General features: G+C 36.2%; 2 protein-coding genes and 1 pseudogene across 2 annotated transcripts; all 3 read right to left on the reverse strand.

The window, feature by feature from the left end:
• Nucleotides 1-2,206: 2,206 nt before the first annotated feature.
• Nucleotides 2,207-5,450, reverse strand: LOC132299544 (protein ACCELERATED CELL DEATH 6-like). Its single transcript, XM_059796246.1, has 3 exons — nucleotides 5,321-5,450; nucleotides 4,262-4,794; nucleotides 2,207-3,069 (listed from the first exon to the last, which is right to left on the reverse strand). The coding sequence occupies exons 2-3, from the start codon at nucleotides 4,781-4,783 to the stop codon at nucleotides 2,509-2,511; spliced, it is 1,083 nt and encodes a 360-aa protein (XP_059652229.1). The 5' UTR covers nucleotides 4,784-4,794; nucleotides 5,321-5,450; the 3' UTR covers nucleotides 2,207-2,508.
• On the reverse strand, nucleotides 5,399-5,818 carry LOC132274078 (uncharacterized). The gene has a single exon (XM_059775242.1). The coding sequence runs from the start codon at nucleotides 5,816-5,818 to the stop codon at nucleotides 5,399-5,401; it is 420 nt and encodes a 139-aa protein (XP_059631225.1).
• A 13,488-nt stretch (nucleotides 5,819-19,306) lies between these two features.
• LOC132282795 (small nucleolar RNA R71) lies at nucleotides 19,307-19,405 on the reverse strand (annotated as a pseudogene).
• Between the last annotated feature and the right edge of the window lie 8,057 nt (nucleotides 19,406-27,462).

Genomic DNA, 27,462 nt, shown 5'->3' on the forward strand with positions numbered 1-27,462 from the left:
TGTCAACTATCTAAGCCAACAAGTGGGTGAATCTCCACCTTCCAAGTGTCATCATCCAAGGCATCAAAGTGTTTCCACACAAATGTCAACAAGTGGACCAATGAGAATGTGACACTTGTCACACTTTTTCGGAAATTGCAAAAAGGTCCTTTTTGAAAATATCTTCCAAATTGAATTTCAAAATGGTCCCTAAGACGAAAAATAATTATTTTATATAATTACACTATAATCTCAAAAGTTTAGAATAATTACCAAAGAATTGTGCATCCATATCCCTAAGAAAGAAAGTGTACAAATGACATACATTTCTAGGAAAGTTAAAATACACATCTCTAAGAAATCATAAATCATGAATGCATGCAAAAGTGGAAGCAAGACCGAACACGAAAAGTGAAGTTGTGCCAACAAAGTGACAAACGGGAAAAAAACGAAGATGAATAGTGTCGAAAAAGTGAAAATATGGAAATAATTCGGTCCTCAAAGGAAGTTGTCAATCCGAATGAAAGAGTCTCAAAAACCAATTCCAAGCACTCGAGACGACACTAAGTGACGAGAAACAGAACTCGGAAAAGAAAATTAAACGGAAAAAATTTATCTGTAAAATTTCAGGAAAAAGAAAATGGAAGAAAATAACCGGGTCATTACAGCCTATAAAAACCAAGACCTTGAAAATAGCTTTCAAGGACAACCGTTGGGACAACCATGCATGACAGCTTGTTCCTAGACCAACTAATAGCAATGTCGTTGGGTCCAAATCGGTGTATCACAGCAAGTATAGGGAGGACAGTTCGATTGATCGTTTTAAAGCCTGCCTCGTAGCAAAAGGCTTCACTTAGGTTTCCAAGGTTGATTATGATGAAAATTTTGGCCCCGTTGTAAAACCAATAACCATCCACCTTGTAATAACTTTATCTCTCTCACTCAAATGGAATTTGCGCCAACTGGACGTAAAAACACCTTCCTGCACGGCAACCTCAAAGAAACCATGTATATGGAGCAACCCTCGGGGTTCATCTGTATATCCTTAGGTTTAATTAGGGGTGACAAATGGGCGGGTTGGGCCGGGTTTGGGTTGAATTGAAAATGGGCGGGTGAAAAATGTATAGGGTCAACCCGTTATGATCCGTGGATCCATTAATTATTATTTTTAATTATTATTTTTTAATTTTTTAAATTTTAATTTTTTTTTTAAATTTTTAATTGTTTTTAATTTTTAATATCTTTTTTTTTTTTAATTTTTAATTTTTAAAATTTTTTTGTGGAAGGTTTTAAAATTTTATTTAATAACAAATAAAAAAAAATTTGAAATTCAACAATATTTATCGACACGTTTTAGAGAGAGAAGTGAAGGAAATAAAAGAAATTTCTAGAGAAAGAAACTTAGAGAGAGGGGATTGATGAGAGACAAATTTAGAGAGAGGGGATCGTTAGTGAGAGAATTTTAGAGAGAGATAAATGAGTTGAGTGTAATATAGAATAGATGTGTGTTGTGTGTCTATTATGTGATGATATAAATATTCAACCCATTTTGACCCTCAAATTAAGTGATTAAAAATTATCTAACCCAATTTTGACACATTTTAAATATGATTTATCCAAAATCATTAAAAAGAAGGCGAATATGGACGAGTTAATATGTTGTGACCCATTTTACCACCTCTAGGTCCAACTAATTTAATTGATTTTAAAACTTCTCATTCGACTATCTTATCTTTTCTATTAAAATTCATAAATTTTATTTCTAACTCCACTCCTCATTAAACATTTTTTCCCAACTCTATCATTATACTAGTTGTATTAATATTCAATACACATATAATGAATTATTATTGTATTAGGAATTGAGAAAACTTTCCATGTTGTTCAATTTTTTTTTTTTTTTTATCTTTTCTACTATTTCTAATTAAATTACTAACTTTTATTGTTTTTGTTATTATTTTTTTATTTTTTTATATCTCACATTTTTTTTCTTCTCTCATTAGAAATGTTTTTTTTTTTACTCGTCCATCTCTCAACCTGAACTGCCTATCTCACTCCATCTCCTATTGCCTTTAGTCCCTCACATATTTTGCTATATTGGGACTCTTCTAAGATTTTATAAATTTTTGTAGGTGACATAACTTTATTAAAAAATACAAAATAGGGATAAACAAATTAAGAATTTGTTGGAACATGGGCCAAACTTTTCTAACGTAGGATTTTATTGTTCTTTAATTTAATTTATTCTATAGCCTTATTATTATTTGTTATCATAAACCACTATATTTTGTTTATGACTATTTTGTTTTTTATATTATTGAATATGTTACTAGAGAGTATGTATTAAAAAACTAAAAAAAAGAGAAATAGATAAACCAATTCAACCTAAAAAGGGAGTTCCTCATAAATTTATTACAACTAATAGTAGAAACATAACAAAAAATTATATGCAAGAAGGATGATTAATTATTAAATAAATATTATAAAATATTATTTGATACTAACAAGATCACTTTTATATTTCTTCATCTAACGCCTGAAATGGCGCCTCAATTTACAAGTGGACCTGAACCACTGTATCCTTAACTCATGCCCGAACTGGGGCAGAAGAAAAGCATAATAAAGAGCAGATAAACAGTAGACGGAACAAATGACGACCACAGATGTAGCGATGGCCGATGAATTTGGCAACACCGCGTAAAGGCCAGTTATGAATGCGATCACCATTGCTATCATAGCGTATAAAATGAAATAAAAAGCCATGCCAAGGCCTATAATACGGTCGTCCTTATCTTCATAAGAGGATGCAAATATGTGGATCAATACAGTGGAAACGGAGAAGATCAAAGCAAAAGCATCCGCCAGAACAAATACATTGAAGGCTGCTCGTCTTGTTAAGACTGCCATGCCTTGATTTGGCCCTTCGTTGCCATCATAGACACCTGGTACTGTGAAACCAGCTGCAAAGGATACCGTCGCTGTAAGTGTAGCCACTACCAGATTGTTCTCCGCAGCTGTCCTACCCAACCTAGCCAAAATTGAATTTGTTTTGCGGGAATTGAATTTGTTTCTGCAACCCATCATCCGTACCTGCGTTTTCTTCTTTGATCAATTTTAAAACGTACAGCAGGACTATCTATATATATATATATATGTATTACCCAAATTTGTTAATCATCCAAGTCACGAAAATTTGAGCAACTCCATTGACACAACTTAGTACAAGGCACTTTTACGGATGAAGTCGTACCTTATCAAAAATATTTTATCGTCACCACACTCTTGATCCAAGAACTAGTGTCGGGCAGAGCCAAAAATTTCGATTTCGTGGGGCCGAAACTCAGTGCACAATTGGGGCAGAACTAATACTATGTAATTGAATTAAAAATATATTGTAATATGATTTTTTTATTATATTATTTTTATTAGTATACATATCAAAAAAAAAATCGAAAAATGATGGAAAAGAAGAAAAAAAATGTATAGAGAAAAGGAAGCCATAAGTTTGTTGGAAATAGTGGCCTACTTACACACACAACATTATAATCAAATGAGAAAAAAATATGGGATTATATAAGTTTCAAAACATATATATAACAACTATATGTAAATGAAAATTAAAACCTCACTAACATAACATTTAGTAGGCATAACTCCTATTAATATGACCATTACTAGTTGTAACTCTCATATCTCCCACTAATTCAAATAACTCACATAAACATAAAATTAAACACCAAAATAAAAAAAAACACACATGACCTTCAAAGACATTTAAAAATATAATCAAGTTTAATTTCTAACAAAGTTATCGGTAAAAAAAAGCTGTAAAAAAAAAAAAAAAAAAAAAAAAAAAAACCATTGTTCAAAAATTCAATTTTATTCAACAATTGTTTTAATTTTTTAAAAATAAAAATTTGATTACTTTGATTGCACCTTGAGAAAGATATTTATTTTTACCTTGATGAAAAAAATATAATATTTTAACAAAACACAATTAGTAGGAAGAAAATAGATAAGTGTTTTAATAATTTATACAAAAATAAGTTAAATAACTATGGAATTTGTAAATATAACAATTGAAAAATAAAAATATTAGCATTTATGAACTCATATTTTTATTTGAGAATATTTAAGTTATCAAAAGTACGCACTAAAAATGTCAAAATAAATATAGAATTCATAATATTTTAGCAAATCATAGCAGTGTCTCTTTCTTTCTACTGCATATTTGGCATGTATCCATGTAATAAAAAAAAAAAAATCACAAGAAGTTTCTTACCTGGTATGGATTCAGATCACCATATCTTACTGCTGATGAAGTCAAGTTTTTCTTGTTGCAGACCATTTTATCCACTCTACGGAGGTTTTTTGTGAGATCATACAGGTAGTGCTTACTGGACTTGGCAGCAAGCAGATGAAGAGGAGTGTTTCCATCGATGTCCTTTTGATTTAAAAGACTGCTGCGAAAGGGCTTTGCTAAGATAAATTCGATTATCGCCTCTTCCTGATCATTCTCAATTGCAATATGAAGGATATTTTGGTCTTTATTGTTTTTCATCTCCCAGCAATCTGGACAGCTTAGTAGAAGAGCTTCCATGACATCTATATGACCTTGACTGGCTGCTATGTGAAGAGTCGTGTTATTGTTATCGTTGTCAGCAACAAGGTATGCCACAGATTTATCTAGCAGAAGTAGTTGCTTAATCTTGCTTGTATTGCCAAGGAATGCAGCATAGTGGAGTGGTCTCCACCCACATACATCTGCTTCCTTAATTAGTGAGGGCTTCCAGTCATGTAACATTTTTATGCATCCTAAAAGAGAAACAAAAGTGAAAACAAAACATTGTATATACAAAAATGTGAATGATTATTAAAACTAAAACAGTATCCATATTTTTTCCATTTTAATTACTTATTAATTATTTTTTATTTATTTCTTAAACTTTTGTTGTTGTCATGAAAAATATGAATGATTATTCCAAAAACCGGGATTCTCGGACAGGGACGGATCTAGAAATTCATATAGGGGGGATTTATACAGAGGGATCTAGAAATTTATATAGGGGAGATTTATATATAGGGATTTTTTCGTAATTTCAGTAGGAATAATTTCAAAATTTTATGAGTATAAATGCAAAAAAGTTCAAATTTAAAGGAATAAAATGCAATAAATTTTTTTTTTCAGTGAGAGCCGATGTCTCCACTCAGCCAACAGTACATCCATGCCTAATCTTGGGCACAATATTTGTGTTAATATGACATTGATTTGGGTTTCATTTTTGTATTCTATTCTAACTAAAGCAAAAACAAAATGAATGCAAGATAAAGTTGCAACTACCTTTGTCGTCACAAATTATTGCGGCGTATAAAGCTGTTCTTTCATTTGGGCCAATGTAAGCCGGTGAATTGCAATTTTTCAAGATTCTTCTTTTGTCAAAATCTCAACCACATCAGGATGATTGTTTCGCACAGCCTCAAACAAGGCTGTGTCACCCTCCACATTCCTCGTCCTCAGCATCTCCATGGTAGCTCCAATGCCGCTTTCAAGATCCTTTTCGAGTGTCTTTCCATGTCCAATGAGTGCTCGTACTATGCCGGCGTGTCCTTCCCTTGCCGAAATGTGAAGTGAAGTCTCACCTTCAATATTCACTGAACAAAACAGTGATAGGCTGCAATTCTTCAATACCTCCTCCACAAACTGTGTTTGGCCGAAGTGAGCTGCGACATGGAGGACTGTGTTGCTGTTGGGGGTCAACTGAACTTCAAATTGATCAGCCATTTGCTCGACAACCTCGATACCTCCTTCCATTGCAGCCTTATACAAGACTGGATCCATCTCAAAGATAATATGTGGGTGTGTGTGTGACTGTGTGTTTTCTGCTTGGCCACTCCGGAATTCGCTTGCCTTATCCTCCTGAACAATCACTTAGCTTTGTCCATTCATATATATAAAAATTTTGAGCAGCAAGCACAATTTGAGGTTGGACGACTTTGAGCGTGATCATAGATAACGATCATGTGGTTGTTGATAAAGCTGCCTTTACGTAAAAATGTGATTAATTGCCACGTACACCAAATGACATCACTGATTACTTCATCACTGAATTTTGAAAACAGAATGATTTTCACGAAAATGAGATTCCATTCTTTTTTGTGACTCATTGTAAAGTTGAATCTAGACTACTTTGGACTTATACATGTGGTCTATTACATCCAACGGGATAAATTGAGAAACACGTGGACCATAACCATTGGTATATTTTGATTTTGTTAAGCTGTACGAAGGAAAGTAATCCAATGGGGAACCTTACCGTTGCCTAGAAAATTATCTAAATAGCTGTCCTTTGTAAATTAATAGTATATAACTATTTAAATTGAGTGACTTAATAAGCGGATATTAATAATAGAATCTAATCATCTAATCTACAGTAACGTAGTCGGAAATTAAATCAATAACAAAATTTGAAAATGAGAAAAAAAAAAACACAAATAGGGATACAATAAGAAAATAGTTAATTCAATATCATACAAAAAATATATCATTGATCTTTATCACTTATTTTATAATACCATGAATGTAGTTAATCACTATTTTTTTTTTTTTTTTTTTTCCTGCAATAGGTCTAACAGTTTTGGGATTATTAGCAATTAAAAACAAACTAAATTGAAAATTTTCTAACAAATATATATATACAATTATTATATACAAGAAGTTAGATAATGAGTGAAGAAAATCTCTCGACCTTTTGTGTGCATATTCTTTTTTTTGCACAAAATTGGACATTAGAAGTCTGCAGGCGTGTCGAAATCTCAGAAGATTCAGAGAAGGTCAAACAAAGAGAAATCCTTTTGGAACGATCATGCGATTGTGAAGGATTATGATTTGCCTTTGATGAAATGACTTTGATAGAACTACAATGTTAAACTAGAGAATTAAATTAATTCCAATATTAAAAAAATAAGCGCATGAAAATAAAGTACGTGTATTGAAATTATAGGAATTGAAATATAATATATTGAAATTTATTTGATGTCGTGGAGAGACGTTTACATGTAGTCATGTGTTCTATTTATAGTCATGTGTAACCTTTACAAAAAAAAACACCCACAATGTAAAAACTAACTCCTATCATCCTTGTAGACAAGTGTCCCATGTTTCGCTACATGCACTGTGGAAGATTAACTGCCAAACCCACGATCTTCCTGCTCTCTTCCAGACTTCATCTAGTTCTGCCACATGTCCCATGTTTTGCTTGCATATTCTTTTTCCCTTGTTGATGTTGTATTTGCTTTGTACCTGAATACACACACACACACACACACCACGTATTATAACTACACCAATGTATCCTCTATATTAGGATTTTTAACCTTTGCAGCCGCCACGTGTTCCCACCTTTCCCTGTTTTATATCAATTTGTTGGCCCCCTTCCTTCTTTGTTATGATATGATAATTACAAATAAGAAATTTTGTTTATTCCAAACATAACTCCTTATTTATATATATATATATATATCTGTATGCATGGAATAGTTCTGTTATAGTTCTTGTATCTCTGTGTTTTAGTTTGCGTTAAAAGCATGTTAAATCAGTAACGACTTTAATCACTGTAATTGAATTGAACTATTGTGAGCAAGTCATAGGGATGTTATTGGATGTTTCTAGGACTCTTAAGACCAAGTTTAAGAAGCAACAGAGGGGTAGGAAAGGGTTGAAGATGGAGCAGATCATCGGAAACGATGAAGAAACAAACCAAGGCTCTTAAAGGAGAGAGAGCTGGCTCCCCATGGAGAGAGCCTGCTCTAGGCAAGGAAAGCTGACTCCCCCTTATGGGAGAGCCGGCTCTAAGCTGATTTGAGCCTGCTCCAGGATTTTAGAGCAGGCTCTGTGGCTGATTTGAGCCTGCTCCAGGATTTTAGAGCAGGCTCTGTGGTTTTGGGTGTTACAGCGTGTGTTACAGAAGCTTAAAAAACTTAGAAAAGGCTCTTGAAAACTTAGAGAAGGCTCAATCCACTTAGAGAAGGCTCTCCCTTAGTTGGAGACGTCTCTAGGTAGCTTAGTGCCTTCTCCAGTTTTTTTTAGAGAAGGCTCTGTGGTTTTGTGCATCACAAAAGTTTAATTACGCACTGTTGGTTCAAATTGGGTCGTTTTCAACTGTGTTTGGGTTACTGTGATGGTTTTAAACCTTAAGTCATGGAGTATTAAGGGCCTAGGATGCATTAATCTATCTATGTACTAATGTTGTAAACCATAGGAAAATCTAAAGTAAGCCGGAGGCAGGTTACGGACTTAACGGGCCGGAAGGATGTAATGGTGCAAACTGTGTCTAGCAACCAAGAAGGGTTGGAACATGGATTCCAAACATTATATCATGATGTATTAGAGCCACTTTTAATAAATTAAGGTCTTAGTACTCATGGATTTAACCGTAGGAAAGTGTACCACGGTACAGGTGGTTAACGGATGGAAGGAGTTCAATTGCCTAATTTAATTTTAGCAATTTAACGAAATATGTTTATATTTTTAAATCTTGTTTTGGTTGCACACTAGGATTATTTAATTAAGAAGTTTGGTCTGTGCATAATTGGATATTAATGGTTGAAATGCTAAAATCCTTTTTGCAATGCATGGATTTAAGCTTGGAATTTTAATTGTTATAATATTAAGCATTACACTGCAATTACTTGGATTAGGGTTTGGCATTAGATTGACAGAACCTAATTGTCAATCTAATTAGATGTTGGCTTGGAATTAATTAAAGAATTAAATATATATTTTCTGTCAATTACCTAGATGGATGCTGGAATTTAACTTGATGAATTAGTAAACTTTGTCTCATTTAATTACATGGATGGATTCTGGATTTTTAGTTGATGACTTGTTTCAAATGTTGTGTTTATCAACTATATGGATAATGTGGACTTTATTTGGTGTACAGTATAAAATGTTGCATTATTTACGGATCATTTGCATGTATGCACCGGTATGGGACGATGTCATACGGAGGGACGGATTAGGTCACAACACTAATTCCTACCCATTCATACATATGGAATGGATTAACTAAAACAGTTAAATCCTACATGGTTTCATGTCCTGTCAACTAAAATAGTTGAACGACATACTGGATAGTTGTTTATATTTCTGTATTAGGAAAGATAGGGATTTAATTAAAACATTTAAATCCCGATTAAATATTGTGTCTCAAGCGATGAACAGTTGAGTGGCACTACATTGGTTTGGATGAGAATTTATATATATAAATTATCGTACCGTAATCTGAGCTTAAGTCTCATAGTCGACGGTTATGGTGCGTATATGTAGTAGGATGCGTAGCTAGCTATGTTGGTTGAGGTATACCCTGTTAGGCTTAGGTAGTCATGCCCACTCAGGTGCGTATTGCATGTTGCCTTCTATTCAGGTTAAGACCCTCAGCATAGTTTAGTGAGAGTCCTGTAGTGTGGATATATATTTATCTATTACGGACTATATAGATATGGTTAAGACATCTAGGATGTATTTGCGTATCGGGTCTTTGTTTGGATTGTAGTTAGGATAGAACTTGTTCGTGGGCCTGACCCACTATTATTTTTAAGGTAACGGACGGTTCTAGGTCTTAGAGCTGGTTCGTGCTGAGCAGAGACGACTACTCATTCTACCGACGATGTAGGAGGTTTCTTCATGGTTTAGCAGTGGACTTCTTTTCAGTTGTTCGCTTTCCAGTATTTGTTTTGATTAGGGGTCCACCAGATGGATTCCCGAGTTGTATTAGAATTGAAAAAGTTGGATGTATCAGATTAATACTTTATTTATGAAATTTTATTATGAGGCTTTCAGTTTTGGATTATTATTTTAGTTTCTTTTCAGCAGTTTTATTTATTCTTGTTTCCTTAATTGTATTCTGTGTTCGTTTCTTGCTACTTGGTTTGATATTCTCGGGTAATCGGGTGTGGCCTAGCCAACCCGCATCTAGAAATCCGGGGGTATCACAGTTGGTATCAGAGCACTCCAGGTTCTAGTGTCCTTAAGAGTGTTTTCGTTATAAGACTTCCGCGTTGCATCTCTTAAAAACTTAGAGCTATATTAGGATTCATTGTACTTTATTTATGGTTTGTTAGGAGGAGTTAATGTCAATTGATTATGTAGAAACAGAATGGTTGACACTAGGAGGAGGATGGGGTTCACGGCGAAAGCGATACAGATTCAAAGGCGTAAAGGAGTATGTTGTCGAGTTCTTTGCCAGAAGCAGAACTTGGGATCGAATGTAGTTTTGAGGTTGGCATTACTTAGAAAGTGTATGCCAAGAACGAATTAAGGTGTAGTTGTTAGGTTATCGCATAACGGGGCCAACACAACTTCGGTTGTTTTCAAAAAGGGAGACAAGCGAAGAGTAGGATTCTGAAGAGGATCCTCAGGGGGGAGATATCAGCATCTCCAAGAAAGGGGATATTGAAGCTTGAAGATGAAGGATCGCACGAGGGTGCTCTCATTCACCCGCAGTATAGTGAAAGATACTGGTAGCGTTAGTGTGAACCAATCTACAGATGGATGAATTTTCGTATCATGTCTTAAAGAGTTAATTGAGAACTACTCTTTAGGAGTTTGGGAATCGGATGGAGTTCTTATTAGAACAAGGATGTGATTTTATCTCACATTCAGGAGAGTATGGGGGTTAGGCTGTGACATTATAAGTTGCTTTGCAAAGCCGCGATAGACGGTTTGCATTCCGCTTATAAGGAGGATAAGGGGTAAGCCTTTGGTATTTGCTTAGGCAAAAGAATGTTGCTTTTAAGCTGTGGTTATAGATAGGTTTCAAGGTTAGATGATTACCAACGAAACTACGAAATGAACTTTTGTGACATAATTTGGGAACTTGAGTTCAAAGGAGGTTTTCTTCTCTGGAATGGAGGACGTTCTAAGTAGAAATTATATTTTGGTTGTTTTGTTGTATTGTGTGTATCTATGTGTTTGATTTTTGTTATTCTGTGTTGTATTTTGTTATTAAGTGTTTCATTTTTGTTAATTGGTTCAGGATTTGGAATAGGGTTTAGTTGGGGTACACGTATGTAGGCCAACTATTATTGTAATAACATGAAGTAATAGCGCTATATACGCTAGATTTGTGGATATAGGGTCATAGGATTAGGTAGAGATATAAACTTCTAGCCAATCTATTGGACCTGGATATGCATCATTATGTTATGCTACTTGGGAAGGGATAGTTCAACTACCCATAAGAGTCAAATAATCTATAATGATTAGTTGGATATGCTCTACGCTAGGTAGGGATTTATTTTTACAACGCTATAATAATGGTGGGTGTTAATGTTTTGGGGATTCGTGAGGTTATGGTAGGTAAAGATCACTGTAATGCCACCATGGTTTGGACGGAGGATTTTGGTGCTGGTAGGTATTTATTAAAATAATGCCAGGAGAGGGAAGCTTCATCAGTTTGTTTGTAAATACGACATTATTTTACAAGGGTGTCATTTGGAGGGTTTGTTGGTGTTGCACTTGGAGGAGGAACTCACGTTTATACACTGTATAAAAGGTGGATTTATTTATTTATTTATTTTTTTTTTAGGGTTATCTTTCGCAACAATTAGCTGTTGCTCTGACGTTGATGCCTATATAGAGGATGGAAAAGTTTCATATACATTTGAAATGAGCCAAGGAGTCTGTTTGACACTTACCTATATTAGAGAAATAGGATGTGTCAAGGACAGGAAGGAGAGACCGAATGTCTGTATAAGGAAGCGGTGCACGGTATGTGTGGAAAGTTATCATGAGTTAACTTTCGATGCATGGAATTACCAGTTGATTGTATTATCGGTATGTTTATCACTATTATGATCGAGCTGGACCATTTGAGATTACTGGATCCTTGTTCTTCTTAATGCACTCGGACGATTATAAAGATGCATCAGGACATCGACTGTCTAGTCACGTGAACCGGATGATGTAAGACAGGTTTAATTTGTCTATCTGGATTGGTTGGTTCTTTAAAATTTATGTTATGCGTTTGATATGCATGCTCAAACTATGGGTGATTTAGTTCTTTGTTCAGTTTCAAATCGGTATATGGTTAAATTAAAGCATGGTTGATTTGCCAAAGTCTAACTAAATAGACTTAAGATGGCATAGTTTATTTGCCAAAGGCATGGTTGAATTGTCGGCATGGTTGATTTGTCAAGTATAACTAAATATACTTAAGGTGGCATGGGTGATTTACCACAAACATGGTTGAATTGTCGGCATGGTTGATTTGCAAAAGTTTAACACAATATATAAAAAGAGGCATGGTTTATTTGCCAAAGTATGAATAACTATACTTAAGGAGGCATGGGTTAGTTGTCAAGTTATGAATAAAAATATATTTATACTGATAGAACTGAGTCCACATGAGAACGCAATTGAATTTTAAAAGCAAATAATTCAAAGTTTCGTGAATTCCGAGGACAAAATTCTGTTTGTTAGGGGGGGAGAATGTAATACCCTTAGTTTTAAAAGGGTTATAATTGGAATTTTAATATTTATTTTATTGTTTTCATTATTTATTTTATTTGTTTTTGGTCTTTACGTGGCTAGGTGTTTTTGTGCATTAAATTAAGTGTTGGGTGAATTTAAATGTTTATGAATTAAATTTATTTGTTAAGTGATTTTAAATGATTTATGTGTTTATTTATTTTTCTATAATTGAATTAAATACATTTGTAATTGTTTAAATGTTTTGTGAGTTTAGTTAAATAAGTTAGTTAGGTTTAAATTATTAGTGCATTTAAATTGTAATGTTATTTAGGGTTTAGTCTTTTACTAACTTACCCCGACTAAACTGGGCCTCAATTAGGTTTTCCATGGAGGATTAGGGTTTTGATTAGTGCCTATACATATACTGTAGTATGTCTTTAAAAAGGGTTGAGAACCTATACACGTACAGAGAGAATAACAGAGAGTTATCGGGATAATTACAGAGAGAGATAAAGGGAGGAAGTCTAGGGTTTTGCCATAGGCTAGGGTTGAACCAAGGAGGAGGAGGAGGAGGAACAGTGATTGGCTCATGGATAAAACCAAGAGCAACAGAGGTGGCACAGTTGTCGGAGAGTTCATCGAAAAATTCAGAGACGGTTAAGGCAAGTTCTTTCCTTTCTCTTTCCCGTTGCCTATGTTCTGTGCATCTTTAGACTGTCTCTAGGGTTTTAATGGATCACTAATTAAAGTTTACACACTTGTTATATGCCAATTCAGATATCTGTATGCATGGAATTATTCTGTTATAGTTCTTGTATCTCTGTGTTTTAGTCTGCGTTAAAAGCATGTTAAATCGGTAACGACTTTAATCACTGTAATTGAATTGAACTATTGTGAACAAGTCATAGAGATGTTATTAGATGTTTCTAGGACTCTTAAGACTAGGTTTAAGAAGCAACAGAGGGGTAGGAAAGGGTCGGAGATGGAGTAGATCATTGGAAACGACGAAGAAACAAACTGAGGCTCTTAAAGGAGAGAGAGCTGGCTCTAGGCAAGGAGAGCCAACTCCCCCTTGTGGGAGAGCCAGCTCTAGGTTGATTTGAGCCTGCTCCAGGATTTTAGAGCAGGCTCTGTGGTTTTGGGTATTACAGCGTGTGTTACAGAAGCTTAAAAAACTTAAAGATGGCTCTTAAAAACTTAGAGAAGGCTTAATCCACTTAGAGAAGGCTCTTGAAAACTTAGAGAAGGCTCTCCCTTAGTTGGAGACATCTCTAGGTAGCTTAGAGCCTTCTCCAATTTTTTTTAGAGAAGGCTCTGTGGTTTTGTGCATTACAGAAGTTTAATTACGCACTGCTGGTTCAAACTGGGTTGTTTTCAGCTGTGTTTGGGTTACTGTGATAGTTTTAAACCTTAAGTCATGGAGTATTAAGGGCCTAGGATGCATTAATCTATCGATATACTAATGTTGTAAACCATAGGAAAATCTAAAGCAAGCCGGAGGCAGGTTACGGACTAAACGGGCCGAAAGGATGTACTGGTGCAAACTGTGTCTAGCAACCAAGAAGGGTTGGAACATGGATTCCAAACATTATATCATGATGTATTAGAGCCACTTTTAATAAATTGAGGTCTTAGTACTCATGGATTTAACCGTAAGAAAGTGTACCACAGTACAGGTGGTTAACGGATGGAAGGAGTTCATTTGCCTAATTTAATTTTAGCAATTTAACGGAATATGTTTATATTTTAAAATCTTGTTTTGGTTGCACACTAGGATTATTTAATTAACAAGTTTGGTTTGTGCATAATTGGATATTAATGGTTGAAATGCTAAAATCCTTTTTGCAATGCATGGATTTAAGCTTGGAATTTTAATTGTTGTAATATTAAGCATTACACTGCAATTACTTGGATTAGGGTTTGGCATTAGATTGACAGAACCTAGTTATCAATCTAATTGGATGTTGGCTTGGAATTAATTGAAGAATTAAATATATATTTTCTGTCAATTACCTGGATAGATGCTGGAATTTAACTTGACAAATTAGTAAACTTTGTCTCGTTTAATTACATGGATGGATTCTGGATTTTTAGTTGATGACTTGTTGCAAATGCTGTGTTTATCAACTATATGGATAATGTGGACTTTATTTAGTGTACAGTATAAAATGTTGCATCATTTACGGATCATTTGCATGTATGCACCGGTATGGGATAGTGTCATACGGAGGGACGGATTAGGTCACAACGCTAATTCCTACCCATTCATACATATGGAATGGATTAACTAAAACAATTAAATCCTACATGGTTTCATGTCCTGTCAACTAAAACAGTTGAATGACATACTGGATGGTTGTTTATATTTCTGTACCAGGAATGATAGGGATTTAATTAAAACATTTAAATCCTGATTAAATGTTGTGTCTCGAGTGACGAACAGTTGAGCGGCACTACATTGGTTTGGATGGGAATTTATATATGTAAATTATGGTACCGCGATTTGAGCTTGATTCTCATAGTCGACGGTTAAGGTGCATATATCCAGTAGGATGTGTAGCGAGCTATGTTGGTTGAGGTATACCCTGTTAGGTTTAGGTAGTCATGCCCACTCAGGTGCGTATTGCATGTTCCCTTTTATTCAGGTTGAGACCCTAAGCATAGTTTAGTGAGAGTCCTGTAGTGTGGATATATATTTTTCTATTAGAGACTATATAGATATGGTTAAGACATCTAGGATGTATCTGCGTATCGGGTCTCTGTTTGGATTGTAGTTAGGATAAAACTTGTTCGTGGGCCTGACCCACTATTATTTTTCAGGTAACGGACGGTTCCAGGTTTTAGAGCTAGTTCGTGCTGAGCAAAGACGACTACTCATTCTACCGATGATGTACGAGGTTTCTTCATGGTTTAGCAGTGGACTTCTTTTCAGTTGGTCGCTTTCCAGTATTTGTTTTGATTAGGGGTCCACCAGATGGATTCCTGAGTTGTATTGGAATTGGAAAAGTTGGATGTATCATATTAATACTTTATTTATAAAATTTTATTATGAGGTTTTCAGTTTTGGATTATTATTCCAGTTTCTTTTCAGCAGTTTTATTGATTCTTGTTTCCTTAATTGTATTCTGTGTTCATTTCTTTCTACTTGGTTTGATATCCTCGGTAATCGGGCGTGGGCCTGGCCAACCCGCATCTGGAAATTCGGGGGTATCACACTAAATGCAACCGTGATTCCCATGAAAGCGGCTTCTTTGATTTTGTATTGCTAAGGGACTAGCAGTATGTAAGTTTGAGGGTTTGATGAGTGCTAAATATTGCATATTCGAGCCCTTAAACATGCATATGTTGAGACCTTAAGTGATATTTCTATTTAGTTTTATACTGATTTTAGTATATTTGTCTTTTGTAGGTGTATTTCCCAAAGAAAAGGACAAAATCATGATTTTGGAGCTGAAAGACTGTTTCCGAGGTTTATGAAGTTGTCCCAGACCATCCGAGGCAAGTTTGGAGTCTAACACGGGATTCTGGGGAAGTTCAAGTGCTAGAACTCGAGCACAAGTATCTCTACTTGAGCACAAAGTGGAATGAAGCAAAAAAAGTTACTAAGACAAAAATACTCGAGCACAAAATTCTCTGCTCGAGCATAAACTCTCCTGGGAAGATGAAAAGACGCTTTGGAAATTCCAATTGCTAGAGCTTAAGCCTTTTCCAAAATGCTCGAGCATAAATCCACATGGAAAGATGAAAAGTTACTGATGAGCGCTGAAAGTACGCATTTAAACCCCTTAAGCTTAGGTATTTTAGGACCTTTATCTATCTTGATTTTTCGTTTTAGATTAATTTCATGTTATTGTACTTTTTAGGTGCTTATTCCAAAAATAAGCTAATTCAGCCAAATAAGAGCTTCAAAGAAGCTAACTCAAGCTGAATGGAAAAAAGGAGTAAAGTGGAAGCAGAATAAAGCAAAGTGTGCAAATCAGCATGTTCGATTGATCTCAAGAATACTTCGATCGATCGAAACTTCATCGATCTAGACTTTCCAATATGAATCCAAGCCCTGTTGTCATTATCCAAAGAACCCACAAAGTTCGATTGATCCAATAATTCTCAGATCGATCGAAAAGATTCTATCTTATCCTGTTATACCATCCTACCTACCACTTTTGTCTCTTTCCCCAAAATATCTCAGATCTGTCCTTATCCAAAAAGGCACCGCCATGGGAAGATTGATCCATCCAAAGTTTGATAAATCTCAGCCATGTTCGATCGATCTCGACACAGTTCGATCGATCGAACTTCCTCAAGTCCGAAAAAATTATATTTCCATCTCATTAAAAGTTGTCTCATTGTGCAATCATTGGAGGATCCCTTGTGTACAAGCCTAGACCATTGTGTGTGACATTTGAGCTACCTATATAAGGACTATGAGCCACTTTTACATATAGTTTTTGATATGCTTTTAGGAGTTGATAGATAAAATTCTTAGAGAGTAAGAAAAGAGAAGAGGAGGCTAGAGACACATTCTTGGAAGGTTTTTCATCTACTTCAAGAAGAAGAGCATTTCTACCATGGAGATAACCCTTGAGGGTTGGAAGAAACCATTCATGAGTAGCTAGACATCCTCTTGGGGTTAGAGTTAGCCCTAAGCATGCTTTCTTTACCTTGATTTATGTATTTTTGAAGGAATTTGTGTTGTAATACATGTTTTGACATATTTATATACATAGATCTTGTTTATTCAATAATTTGTGTAGTTTAATTCTTCCAATTGATTATTTCATTCTATCCATATGTCTATGTATGCTAGAATAGATGTTCATATGTTTGTCTCTATTTCTTGTGTTGTTGATGCATGTTTATTCTGTGTTGATGCTATAGGTCTAGAGATTGTCAAGACATAGTGCTTAATAGAATGCTCTTGTAGTTTATTTGATGGTTCATACTCATTTCTTGATGGATTGTGCCTCTCCCTTAGTTTAATTAGTTTAATTTCCATGGCATTAGCTTAGATGTAGTGTAGTTACCTTAGTTGTTAAATGGGAGGACAATCCATGCTTGTTGTTTGATGTTCCATACTTATGAATGCAAGTAGTATATTTCTCTAATTATGTGATGTGTTTGGATTGTGAGCTTAAAGAATGATTAATGACTTAGTTTGATATATTGTGCTATTCATTGTATTGTTTAGACAATATATACTTAATTGGTCATCCATACTTGTTAAAACAACCACACACACTCACTATTGTTGCAACATATGTTTTCCCCTCATTAATTGTGCATTGAGTGTATAGAAAGGTGATGCTTAGTGGTGATCTCTAAGTCCCAAGACCTCTCTCTCTTGTTTTTTCTATCCTTTAATTACTTGTTTTACATTAAGCTTGCTTAATCATAATTGTAGTTTAATCAACCAAACAATTTACCTTTGATCACTCGACCTACTAACCCTAAGCATTGTTTCCATTACTAGTAGCCCTCCAATCCCTTGGGACGATCCCTACTCGCTCTTGCTACGTTAGTAGTAGTGGTGGTAGTGGTTTTTATAAATTTAAACTTGACCCAAAAGGCTTTTCTTGAACCGTGCATTCACTACATTATTTTGGTGTATAGGAACGACCACCGTCAAATTTTGGCGCCATTGCTATGGATTGAATTGGCAACATCGTGTTTTGGAAACAATTAGGGATTAGTACTCTTTTGATCGTGTCTTTACTTTATTTTTATTTTTGGTTACTTATTGTGTTTGTTTTTATTTGGCTAGGTGAATGGAGTGAAGGAAGTTGAACAAAGGAGAATTCAAAACAAGGAGCTAAGCTAAGCACGAAAAGGACTTAAAAATCTAAAAAATGCAAAGCAAAGCAAGGCTTGGAAGTTGAAAATGAATTGAAGTTGCTTAAGGACCCTTTGTGAGATCTTTCTAACTCAAGCTCTAGTTAAATAGTCGGCCCGCGTGGAGGCTTGTTTTTCATTTCTTAGATAAATCGTGAGCCCGCGTTGGGGCAATTTACTTTTCTTTGCATATTGTTCAAGTATGGGAGCATGGGATGATTGTATGTGGAGATTTGTTGATTGATTTGTTGTAGGGGCGAAGTGTTTGTTGCTTGCTTATTTGTTTGTTATTTGTCTTTGCTAGTGCATGCATGGTCATAGGTCATTAAATCCTACTCTTGTCCCTCTTAATTTTCATCTTGAATCGATTATTCGTAATCCTAGGGGAAGAGGTAGTTCTCATCACTCCATTTCACCAATGGAGAATTTGAATGACGACCATGTGGAGAACCTTGGTCACATAGACCAACAAGGCATCCTCCACCCTAATGTGCATCATGAAAATGTCCAAGTACCATTAGGAATGCCTAGACCATTTATTCCACCGCAACAATAAGGCCAAATTCCATTGGGAATGCCTCAACCAATCTTTGCTCCACAACCTCCCATGGTTCAAGCTAATCAAGGTGTTCGTGTAGCACCACCAATTGTGAATCCTCCCATTGTATTAAGAGACCATTATGTGCCTAATTAATATAATGCACCCACTTGCATTCAATTGCCTCCATTTAGAGCACATCACTAGGAAATCAAACCACAAACCATTCAAATGCTTCCTAACTATCATGGACTTCCTAGTGAAGAACTTTATAAGCATTTGGATGAGTTCCTTGAAGTGTGTTCCACCGTGAAATACACGGACATACCGGAAGAAGTTTTAAGACTTAAACTTTTTCCTTTCACCCTTAAAGACAAGGCAAAATATTGATTCAACAATCTTAGGCCTTTTTCGATAACCTATTGGGCGGAAATGCAACAAGAGTTCTTGAAAAAGTATTATCCGGTTTCTAAGACCAATGCCATGAGAACTTCAATTAGAAAATTTTCTCAAGGGGATGTGGAAATGTTTCATGAGGAATGGGAAAGGTTTAATGATTTTCTTAGAAAGTGCCCTCATCATGACATACCTAAGTGGCAACTAGTCCAATATTTCTTTGAAAGTTTACCGGATAATCACAAGGGTATAGTTGATGCATCTATGAGTGACTCTTATCTTGATAAGCATGAAAATGATATGTGGCAATTGTATGAAAGCATGAGTGAAAATTCCATACATAGGTCCTTATCTTCTAAAAATGGTAGAAACCTAGGTGGAAGGAAGAATGTTGGCTTATATCAAGCTGACAACTCCAATGACATAGCCGCCGAAATGAAATCCTTATCTCAAAGGTTTGATCAATTTTTGATCAACCAAAATTCAGCAAATCAATTATCTTCCTCCCTTACTCATATTCATCATCGTGCATCTAATGAATCTTGCATGACTTGTTCAAGTGTCTTGCATTCTACTTCCAATTGTCCCCATGGACATGTGCAAAATGAGCTCCATGAACAAGTCAATGCTACATTTGTTAATTAAGGGAATAATCCCTATGGCACTCATTACAATTCAAGTTGGAGGAACCATCCGAACTTTTCTTGGAAAAGCTAAGGGGAAGGCTCAAACCCTCCCCAATGTGGTTTTCAAGGGAAGTATATTCTGCCACCAATGCAAGGCCAAGGTTCCCAAGGTTTTAAATCATCATCATTTCAATCACATGGAAACTAATTTTCTAATTCTCATTTCCCTAATCAATCATCATATTCTCAAGGAAATTCTAGGAGTCCCGCCTTTGAAGAGAAATTTTTGACCGCTCTAGGCACTCTAGAGGCAAACACTCAATTACTTCATTCTCACTCTCAATCCATTGCTAAGCTAGAAACCTAAGTAAGGCAAATAGCTAGTACCTTAATTGCTAGAGAGAAGGGGAAGATGCATTTGAATGCCCCACCAAAACAACAATGTGTTGTGGAGACTCATTCCTCATCGGAAGGTCCTACAATTAAGCATGTCAATGCGGTGACAACCTTGAGAAGTGGGAAGATTGTGGACAACAAGGTAGGTATGTCCAATAAAGAGAGTGAACCGGTGCAACCAAAAGTTGACACCCGTCCCGTTTCTTATCATGTTCCTCCTTCATTGCATATGCATGATCATTCAAATGAGAAAGTGTTATAAAGTGATTTGAAAAGTGAGTCCAAAATGGATTTTAAGGATAAAGTGAACAAAGCTTTGAAAAAGGATTTAAAAAATTCTTGTGTTGAAGATTCTTTAAATAAAAGTTTTGAAAAAGTTTTTGAGCCAAGAGTTCCATTTCCGGATACCTTGAAAGGATCTATTTATCTTAATAAACAAAAGACCAAGACCAATGAAATTATTGAAATGTTTAGGCAAATGAAGATTAATCTTCCACTTTTGGATGCAACTAAGCAAATTCCAGCTTATGCCAAGTTCTTAAAAGATCTTTGCACCCAAAAGAGGATGAACAAGAGCCAAGCACCTATAAAAGTGGTCTTGACCGAGCAAGTGAGCTCAATCTTGCAACCTAACACCTTTCCAAAGTTTAAGGACCCTGGTTCACCTATTATTTCTTGCATCTTTGGTGATTATGTCATCAATCGTGCTCTTCTAGACTTAGGAGCAAGTGTTAATCTTCTTTTATACTCGGTATATGTTAAATTAGGCTTAGGAGACTTGAAACTGACGTCGGTAGTTTTACAACTTGTCGACCGATCCATCAAAAAGCCTAGGGGTATCATTGAGGATGTCTTGATTGAAATTGATAAATTCTTCTTCCCGGTCGATTTCGTTGTCATTGACACAGAACCGGTTCCAAATCCTAAGAACCAAATTCCAGTTATCTTTGGCCGTCCTTTCTTGGCAACCGCAAATGCCAACATCAATTGTAGGACGGGGATAATGAAAATCTCATTTGGGCATATGAAAGTGAGGTTGAATATCTTCAATCCGACCCCAAATTCATTTGACAAGCATGAAGAAGTAAATGTTGTAGAAAAATGTCTAGACAATGAATGTGAAAGAATATAGTCTATTCTTGAAACCAAAACTTTTAAAAGTTCATCTTTGACCTTGAGTCTAAAGAATGATGTTTCAAAATCTTGCTTTGAAAGGGCATGGAAGCCCAAAGATCACATTGACAAAGGAGCAACAAATTCCTTTGAATCTAATCCAACAGGTTCTTTAGGGAACCGTTTGTTAGGTGGAATTCAAAGTACCTATCACCCCATTAAGGAGGGGATGCATTATAACATGTTTGATCCGGGCTAAAAGAGCCCAACGTCTTGATAGAGACGTTAAAGACTAGTAAATGCTTCGTAGGGTTTACAACCCTATTCCTCCATCATTTCTATTTTATCTTTCATTTCTTGCATCATCTATATATGTTTTGGAATTCATACACATGGCTAGGAATTTTGATTGAGTATGCATGCACTTTCATTTTAAAAATAAGCATTTTGTCCCTATTCGATCGATCTTAAAAGAGGTTCGATCGATCGAACACCCATTCCTGCATCCAATCATTACTCTATTCCATCGATCTAAAATTTCCTGCATAAATCAGCCTTCTGTGTATCGTTCGAAAATTTCTTTGGATCATTCTGACAGTTCCTAAATCGATCCAACTTTTTCTTGGATCAATCTTCACTCCACACTTAGAAATTTTTTTTGAGATCCATGAAAAAGGTCTCTCTGTGTATCGTTCGAACTTGTCTGCAGGTTTTTACCTGTTCGAGCGATCGAACTATCTTCTCGATCGATCTGTACCACTTTTGTTGACCTTGGCTTTGACTTTTACTGCAATTTTATTTTTATTTTTGGTGTTTATATTATTTTATTTTATTTTATTTTATCTTCAAAAACTCCAATTTTATTTTCATTTTAAAATTTTCAAAAACCCCAAAAACAATTTTCTTTTGTTTTATTCCCAAAAATTCAAAAAAATACTTTTAATTTTAATTTTCAAAAATCCAAAATTTTAAAAGTTAAATTAAAAAAAAAAAAAATTTGTTGTTTAATGAGGGGAGATCGATCTCAACATTTTTCAGATCGATCAAAAATTTTCCCTGATCGATCGAACTCGTCGGGGCCAGTTTTTTAAAATAAAACCCTTTGGTCATTAGATCGATTTCAAGATCGATCTAAGCCCTCATAGCCCTCGCCGCTGCAAACCCTTCTTCTCCCATCTCCGGCGAACCCTTCGGCGACCATCTCAAGCTTCCACATCATCTCCCTCATCTCAGATCTCGTCTATCTCTTGATTTCCACCTCTCTCTTTCTCGGATTTGGTAAGTCCTGAGTTTTTCCTTTTGATTTTGAGTTTCAATCTACATATTTGTGATGTTTACATGTTATATCTAGAGTTTTCATGTTTAATCCTTGCCATATTTGAAGTTTTGAAGCTTGTGTATATATATATGTATAGGTTTATGTATATATTTCATTTTTTACTAGATTTTGGGGGTCACAGGCCAAACAAGTGACCAATCTTGTTGTGTTGTTGTGTGAGAGGGCCCCACAAGCTTGCTTGGGTGCCCCCGTGCCTTCCACATCACAGATTTGTGACTTTCTGAATTTCCCGTACCAGTTCGATCGATTGAAGTTTTCTTCGATCGATCACTAAAAGATCGATCGAACTTATCTCAGATCGATCTCAAATTTTTGTGATCGATCGAACTTCATAGATTTGCATCCCACACTTCATACACTCTCTTTTGTGATTCCATGCTATCTCATACATGCCCAATGCCTGTGTTTTCCACTTTGGATGCATTCCATTCTTATATTGTTTAGCATGCTTCACTAAATGTCACTATTTATTTAGCCCCATCATTACTTGCGTAGATTCATGATTCTGTGTTGTCTATCTTATTTAACATATATGTTTCTATATACTGTGTTCCACTTCTTTATGCCAGTACTAACTTATATTGCAAGTGTTTTTCTTTCTATTTTGCAGGCCATGGCTAGGGTCAAGACTGTTGCCCGTAGGCATCATCCACGCCGAATTAGGCCCAGGATAGAGGAGCCAGGCGAGCCCTCCCATATTCACGAGCAGCTTGAGCATCAGGCAGGACCAACTCGTGTCCAGGATTCAGAGCAGCCTGTTGAGGTCGAGCAGCCGGAGCAATTAGAGGTTTATATTGAGGCAGATCCAGCTCAGTCCCCCTCAGCTGACTCTAGACTACAGTCTTCAGCCTCCGCATCTTCATCATCTCATGATGAGGCTGAGCATACACCATCACCTTCTTCATCTCCGCCTCATGCACAGCCAGGCCAGGCCTTAGACAGATCTCTGTCGAGATACTCACATCTTACAGTGGCACATGAGTCAGTTTTTGACATCACTTTCTTCTCCTAGTACATTCTGACCCTGGCAGCTTACGAGGACATAGACTGGAGGGGCATTTCAGCCATTCTAGCCCCTGTCACATACCCAGTTTACCCGAGGTTTGTTCGGATGTTCTTCCAGAACCTCCGACCTGCCCCGAGTAATCTGACAGAGCTGCGTACTACCATTGATGGCCATCGTATCAGCATTACAGTAGAGACTCTGGCCAGATCTTGCCGATCCCCACATGTTTGCCCTCCTGAGCTTGAGCTCGATTATCCCATTCTAGAGAAGAGGCCTTTTTATGCAGACATGGTTGTGGCACTTACAGGCCATTACAGTGAGGGCGAGACATTTAGTACTCGGAATTATTTGCCCGACGATCTGTGGTTCTTTGATTCAGTCCCAAAATGTATATATGACGGGCCATAAGGTCCAGAGGCGAGGGGATTATTTGACAGCCCTGTATGCTTTCTACACAGAGTACTAGGTTTCTATTCCGGCCTTATATTAGAGCGTCATGATGAAGCTCTACGCGGACTACATCAGCAAAGCCAAGCCCAAGTGGGCTAAGTACCTTCTTTTTAGCCACCTTATTACTCAGATCTTGTGAGATCAGCGCTATCCATTCCGTCCAGATGAGCGCCCAGAGACAGGAGCTTGCCATTTTGGCAAGAAGGACTGGAATAAGAGCTACAATGCTCTTATCAAGAGTCTCTTGGAGGATGCTGTAATAGCAGCTGAGGAGGAGGAGATGGCAGTAGCAGCAGCAGCGGACGACCCAGTAGTCGATTCGGCTGCCATACATATGGATATAGACTTGGAGCAGGAGCCTTCAGCAGAGGAGATCCTACATCACTCTCCAACAGGGTCACCATTACATTTCCCAGAGTAGGCTTAGGATGCACATCATTTTCCTGATCCAGTAGTACCTGAGGCTCTAGCACCGACACCCGACTTTGGAGAGCGTATCCAGGCCTTGGAGGACGCAGTTGTCTCTCTTCGGTTAGATGTGGCATCTCTCCACTCCGATGTCATAGCTGCACTGCAGGGCATATCTCGAGATATCAGGGGATCACGCTCCACTTGCCTTACCTTATTTACCTGATCTCTATTCATCTCTTTTATCATGTTATATATCTATGATACATTCTTACTATTTTGATACTGTTACATTATTTTTGTGGCCAGTCTATTGGCCAGACATTGTGATGTACATTATTTTTATTTTCCTATACATGCATTTTGGATGTCATATCTTTGTATTGATATATCTGTCTGTGATTGACTCCATCAGGTACATCCTAGTGATTTCAGTGAGAGAGAGTGCTGCCCAAATTTTCAGGAGCACCCTTTTTCCTTTTTCTTTACTTCAATTCTTATCCCATTTACATTTGCATTTTCATTGTGCACTATTATTATCCCTTTTGTTATCTAATAAGTTTTTATCTAAGTGCCATCTTTTCAGGACCACAGTTAATCCCAACTTTGGATACTTGTGTCTTGGCCATTTTTTGCCATAGCTATACTGGTATACTCTTTCCTTTGTTCTCTTTGCACATTGAGGACATTGTGCCATTTAAGTTTGGGGGTAATGGTGTTAATTGCAGTATTTGGCTTTCAATTCAAATTTTAAGCATGACTTGTGTATTTGAGGGATTGTTTATGATTAGTTTATAACTAGCTATGATTTTGATCTTTTGAGGACTATATTGCTTAAAATTTAAAAATTGCCTGACTTGAGAGTCTAATACTCCTTGTATGCCTTGTGGATGCCATTTAGGAGTAAATTTTTCGCAAGATTGATAACTTGCTTGCACTTGTGGTCCACATCATCCTGATTTTGTGATTATTTTGAGATTCATTCTAAGATTCTACACTAGCACAGGTGCACACTAGCATTCATTTGTGGGGTACATGCTTTGTTGATTATTGAATTGGTTATATCATAATTGAGCTAGTAGTGCATTGAAAGCTTTCATTTTGATAAAGGTGGATAACAAACACTTTTCATTGAGTAGCCGGGATTCTAGCCTCATCAAGCACTGAATTTCTTGCGCCGAAAATTGGAGGGCCTAAACTCTAGGTTAATAATTGAACTTGCAAAAAAAAAAAAAAAAAAAAAAAAAAAAAAAAAGTTGTTGCAAAAGCAATAAAAAAAAAAAGAAAAAAAGTGAGGACTTTTTCCAGAAGGTAAGAAGTGGAAAATAATTAGATGGAGGTTGGTTTGATTTGTAACCTAGTTGATTTGAGCTTGTAAGTCCTTAGGGGTGTTTCAACACCTAGTACTCTAAAGCCGTCCGGTTTGGGAGTCATTGACCTAACGCTCAACCTCATGGATTGCTAGAAAGCTTAATAGATTAACACATTGCACTATGCTTCCATCTTTGATCCTTAGGATTAGAAAAAAATATATATATATCGAGTGAAAAGAATAAGCGCACCTAGAACAATAAAGCTTCAATAAAAGGTCCATTATTTGTCTTGATGATCGGTACTAGATTTGTGTGCTAGTTTGAGGGTAAGGATGTGATCATTTCTTTAGTTGGCTTAGGTAGCAACATATTTGATGCCGGTCCACTCAAAAAGGATTCTAGTGTTGTTCTGATTTGCGTGATCATTTTCTTGATGTGTGGATGACCATACTTGTTTGCTTGATGTTGAGATTTTGGGAGATTGTTTGGAAAGGGTTGAAAAATTACATACTTGAGGTAGTTTTCTCTGAATGCTTGTTTGCAATATTGGTGCCTCTTTAGTAAGAATGAGCTTAATGTTTGTGGGTATCATTTCTGGAAACCCTCACGAGACTTCACTCGTCCATTAAGGGAACCTAAGGGTTTAAAAGGCTTATTGCATACGCTAAATACAACCATGTTCCCTATGAAAGTGGCGTTATCTATTTACTGCTTTCTAGTTTATACTTGTATAGTTGTTCATTTCATTCATTTACTTTGTAGTTCATTGCTAGGGATTAGCAATATTTAAGTTTGGGGATGTGATGAGCGCTGAAAAGTGCGCATTTAAACCCCTTAAGCTTAGGTATTTTAGAACCTTTATCTATCTTACTTTCCCGTTTTAGACTAATTTTATGTTATTGTACTTTTTAGGTTCTTATCCCCAAAATAAGCTAATTCAGCCAAATAAGAGCTTAAAAGAAGCTAACTCAAGCTGGATGGAAGAAATGAGCAAAGTGGAAGCAGAATGAAGCAAAGTGTGCAAATCAGTATGTTCAATCGATTTCAAGAATACTTCAATCGATCGAAAGTTCATCGATCTAGACTTTCCAAGATGGATCCAAGCCCTGTTGTCCTTATCCAAAGATCCCACAAAGTTTGATTGATTCAACAATTCTCAGATCGGTCGAAAAGATTCCATCTTATCCTATTGTACCACATTACCTACCACTTTTGTCTCTTTCCCCAAAATATCTCAGATCTGTCCTTATCCAAAAAGGCGCCGCCATGGGAAGATCGATTCAGCCAAAGTTTGATAGATCTCAGCCATGTTCGATCGATCTCAACACAGTTTGATTGATCGAACTTCCTCGAGTCTGAAAAAATTATATTTCCAGTTCATTAAAAGTTGTCTTATTGTGCAATCATTGGAGGAGCCCTTGTGTACGAGCTTAGACCATTGCATGTGACATTTGAGTTACCTATATAAGGACTATGAGCCACTTTTACATATAGTTTTTGATAGGGTTTTAGGAGTTGATAGATACAATTCTTAGAGAGGAAGAAAAGAGAATAGGAGGCTAGAGACACATTCTTGGGAGGTTTTCCATCTACTTCA

The sequence above is a fragment of the Cornus florida genome, unplaced genomic scaffold, assembly GCF_030987335.1.
Source record: "Cornus florida cultivar Cherokee Brave unplaced genomic scaffold, ASM3098733v1 CherokeeBrave_3.0.0_Hap2_Chr01, whole genome shotgun sequence".
NCBI classification, from domain to species: Eukaryota; Viridiplantae; Streptophyta; class Magnoliopsida; order Cornales; family Cornaceae; genus Cornus; species Cornus florida.

Excerpts from the sequence above, each read along its gene's own strand:
- LOC132299544 (XM_059796246.1), bottom strand. The coding sequence starts at position 4,783 with ATGTTACATGACTGGAAGCCCTCACTAATTAAGGAAGCAGATGTATGT. Across the intron at positions 3,070-4,261 it reads GTGATCTGAATCCATACCAG|GTACGGATGATGGGTTGCAG; the intron begins GTAAGAAACTTC and ends AAGAAAACGCAG.
- LOC132274078 (XM_059775242.1), bottom strand. The coding sequence starts at position 5,818 with ATGGATCCAGTCTTGTATAAGGCTGCAATGGAAGGAGGTATCGAGGTT.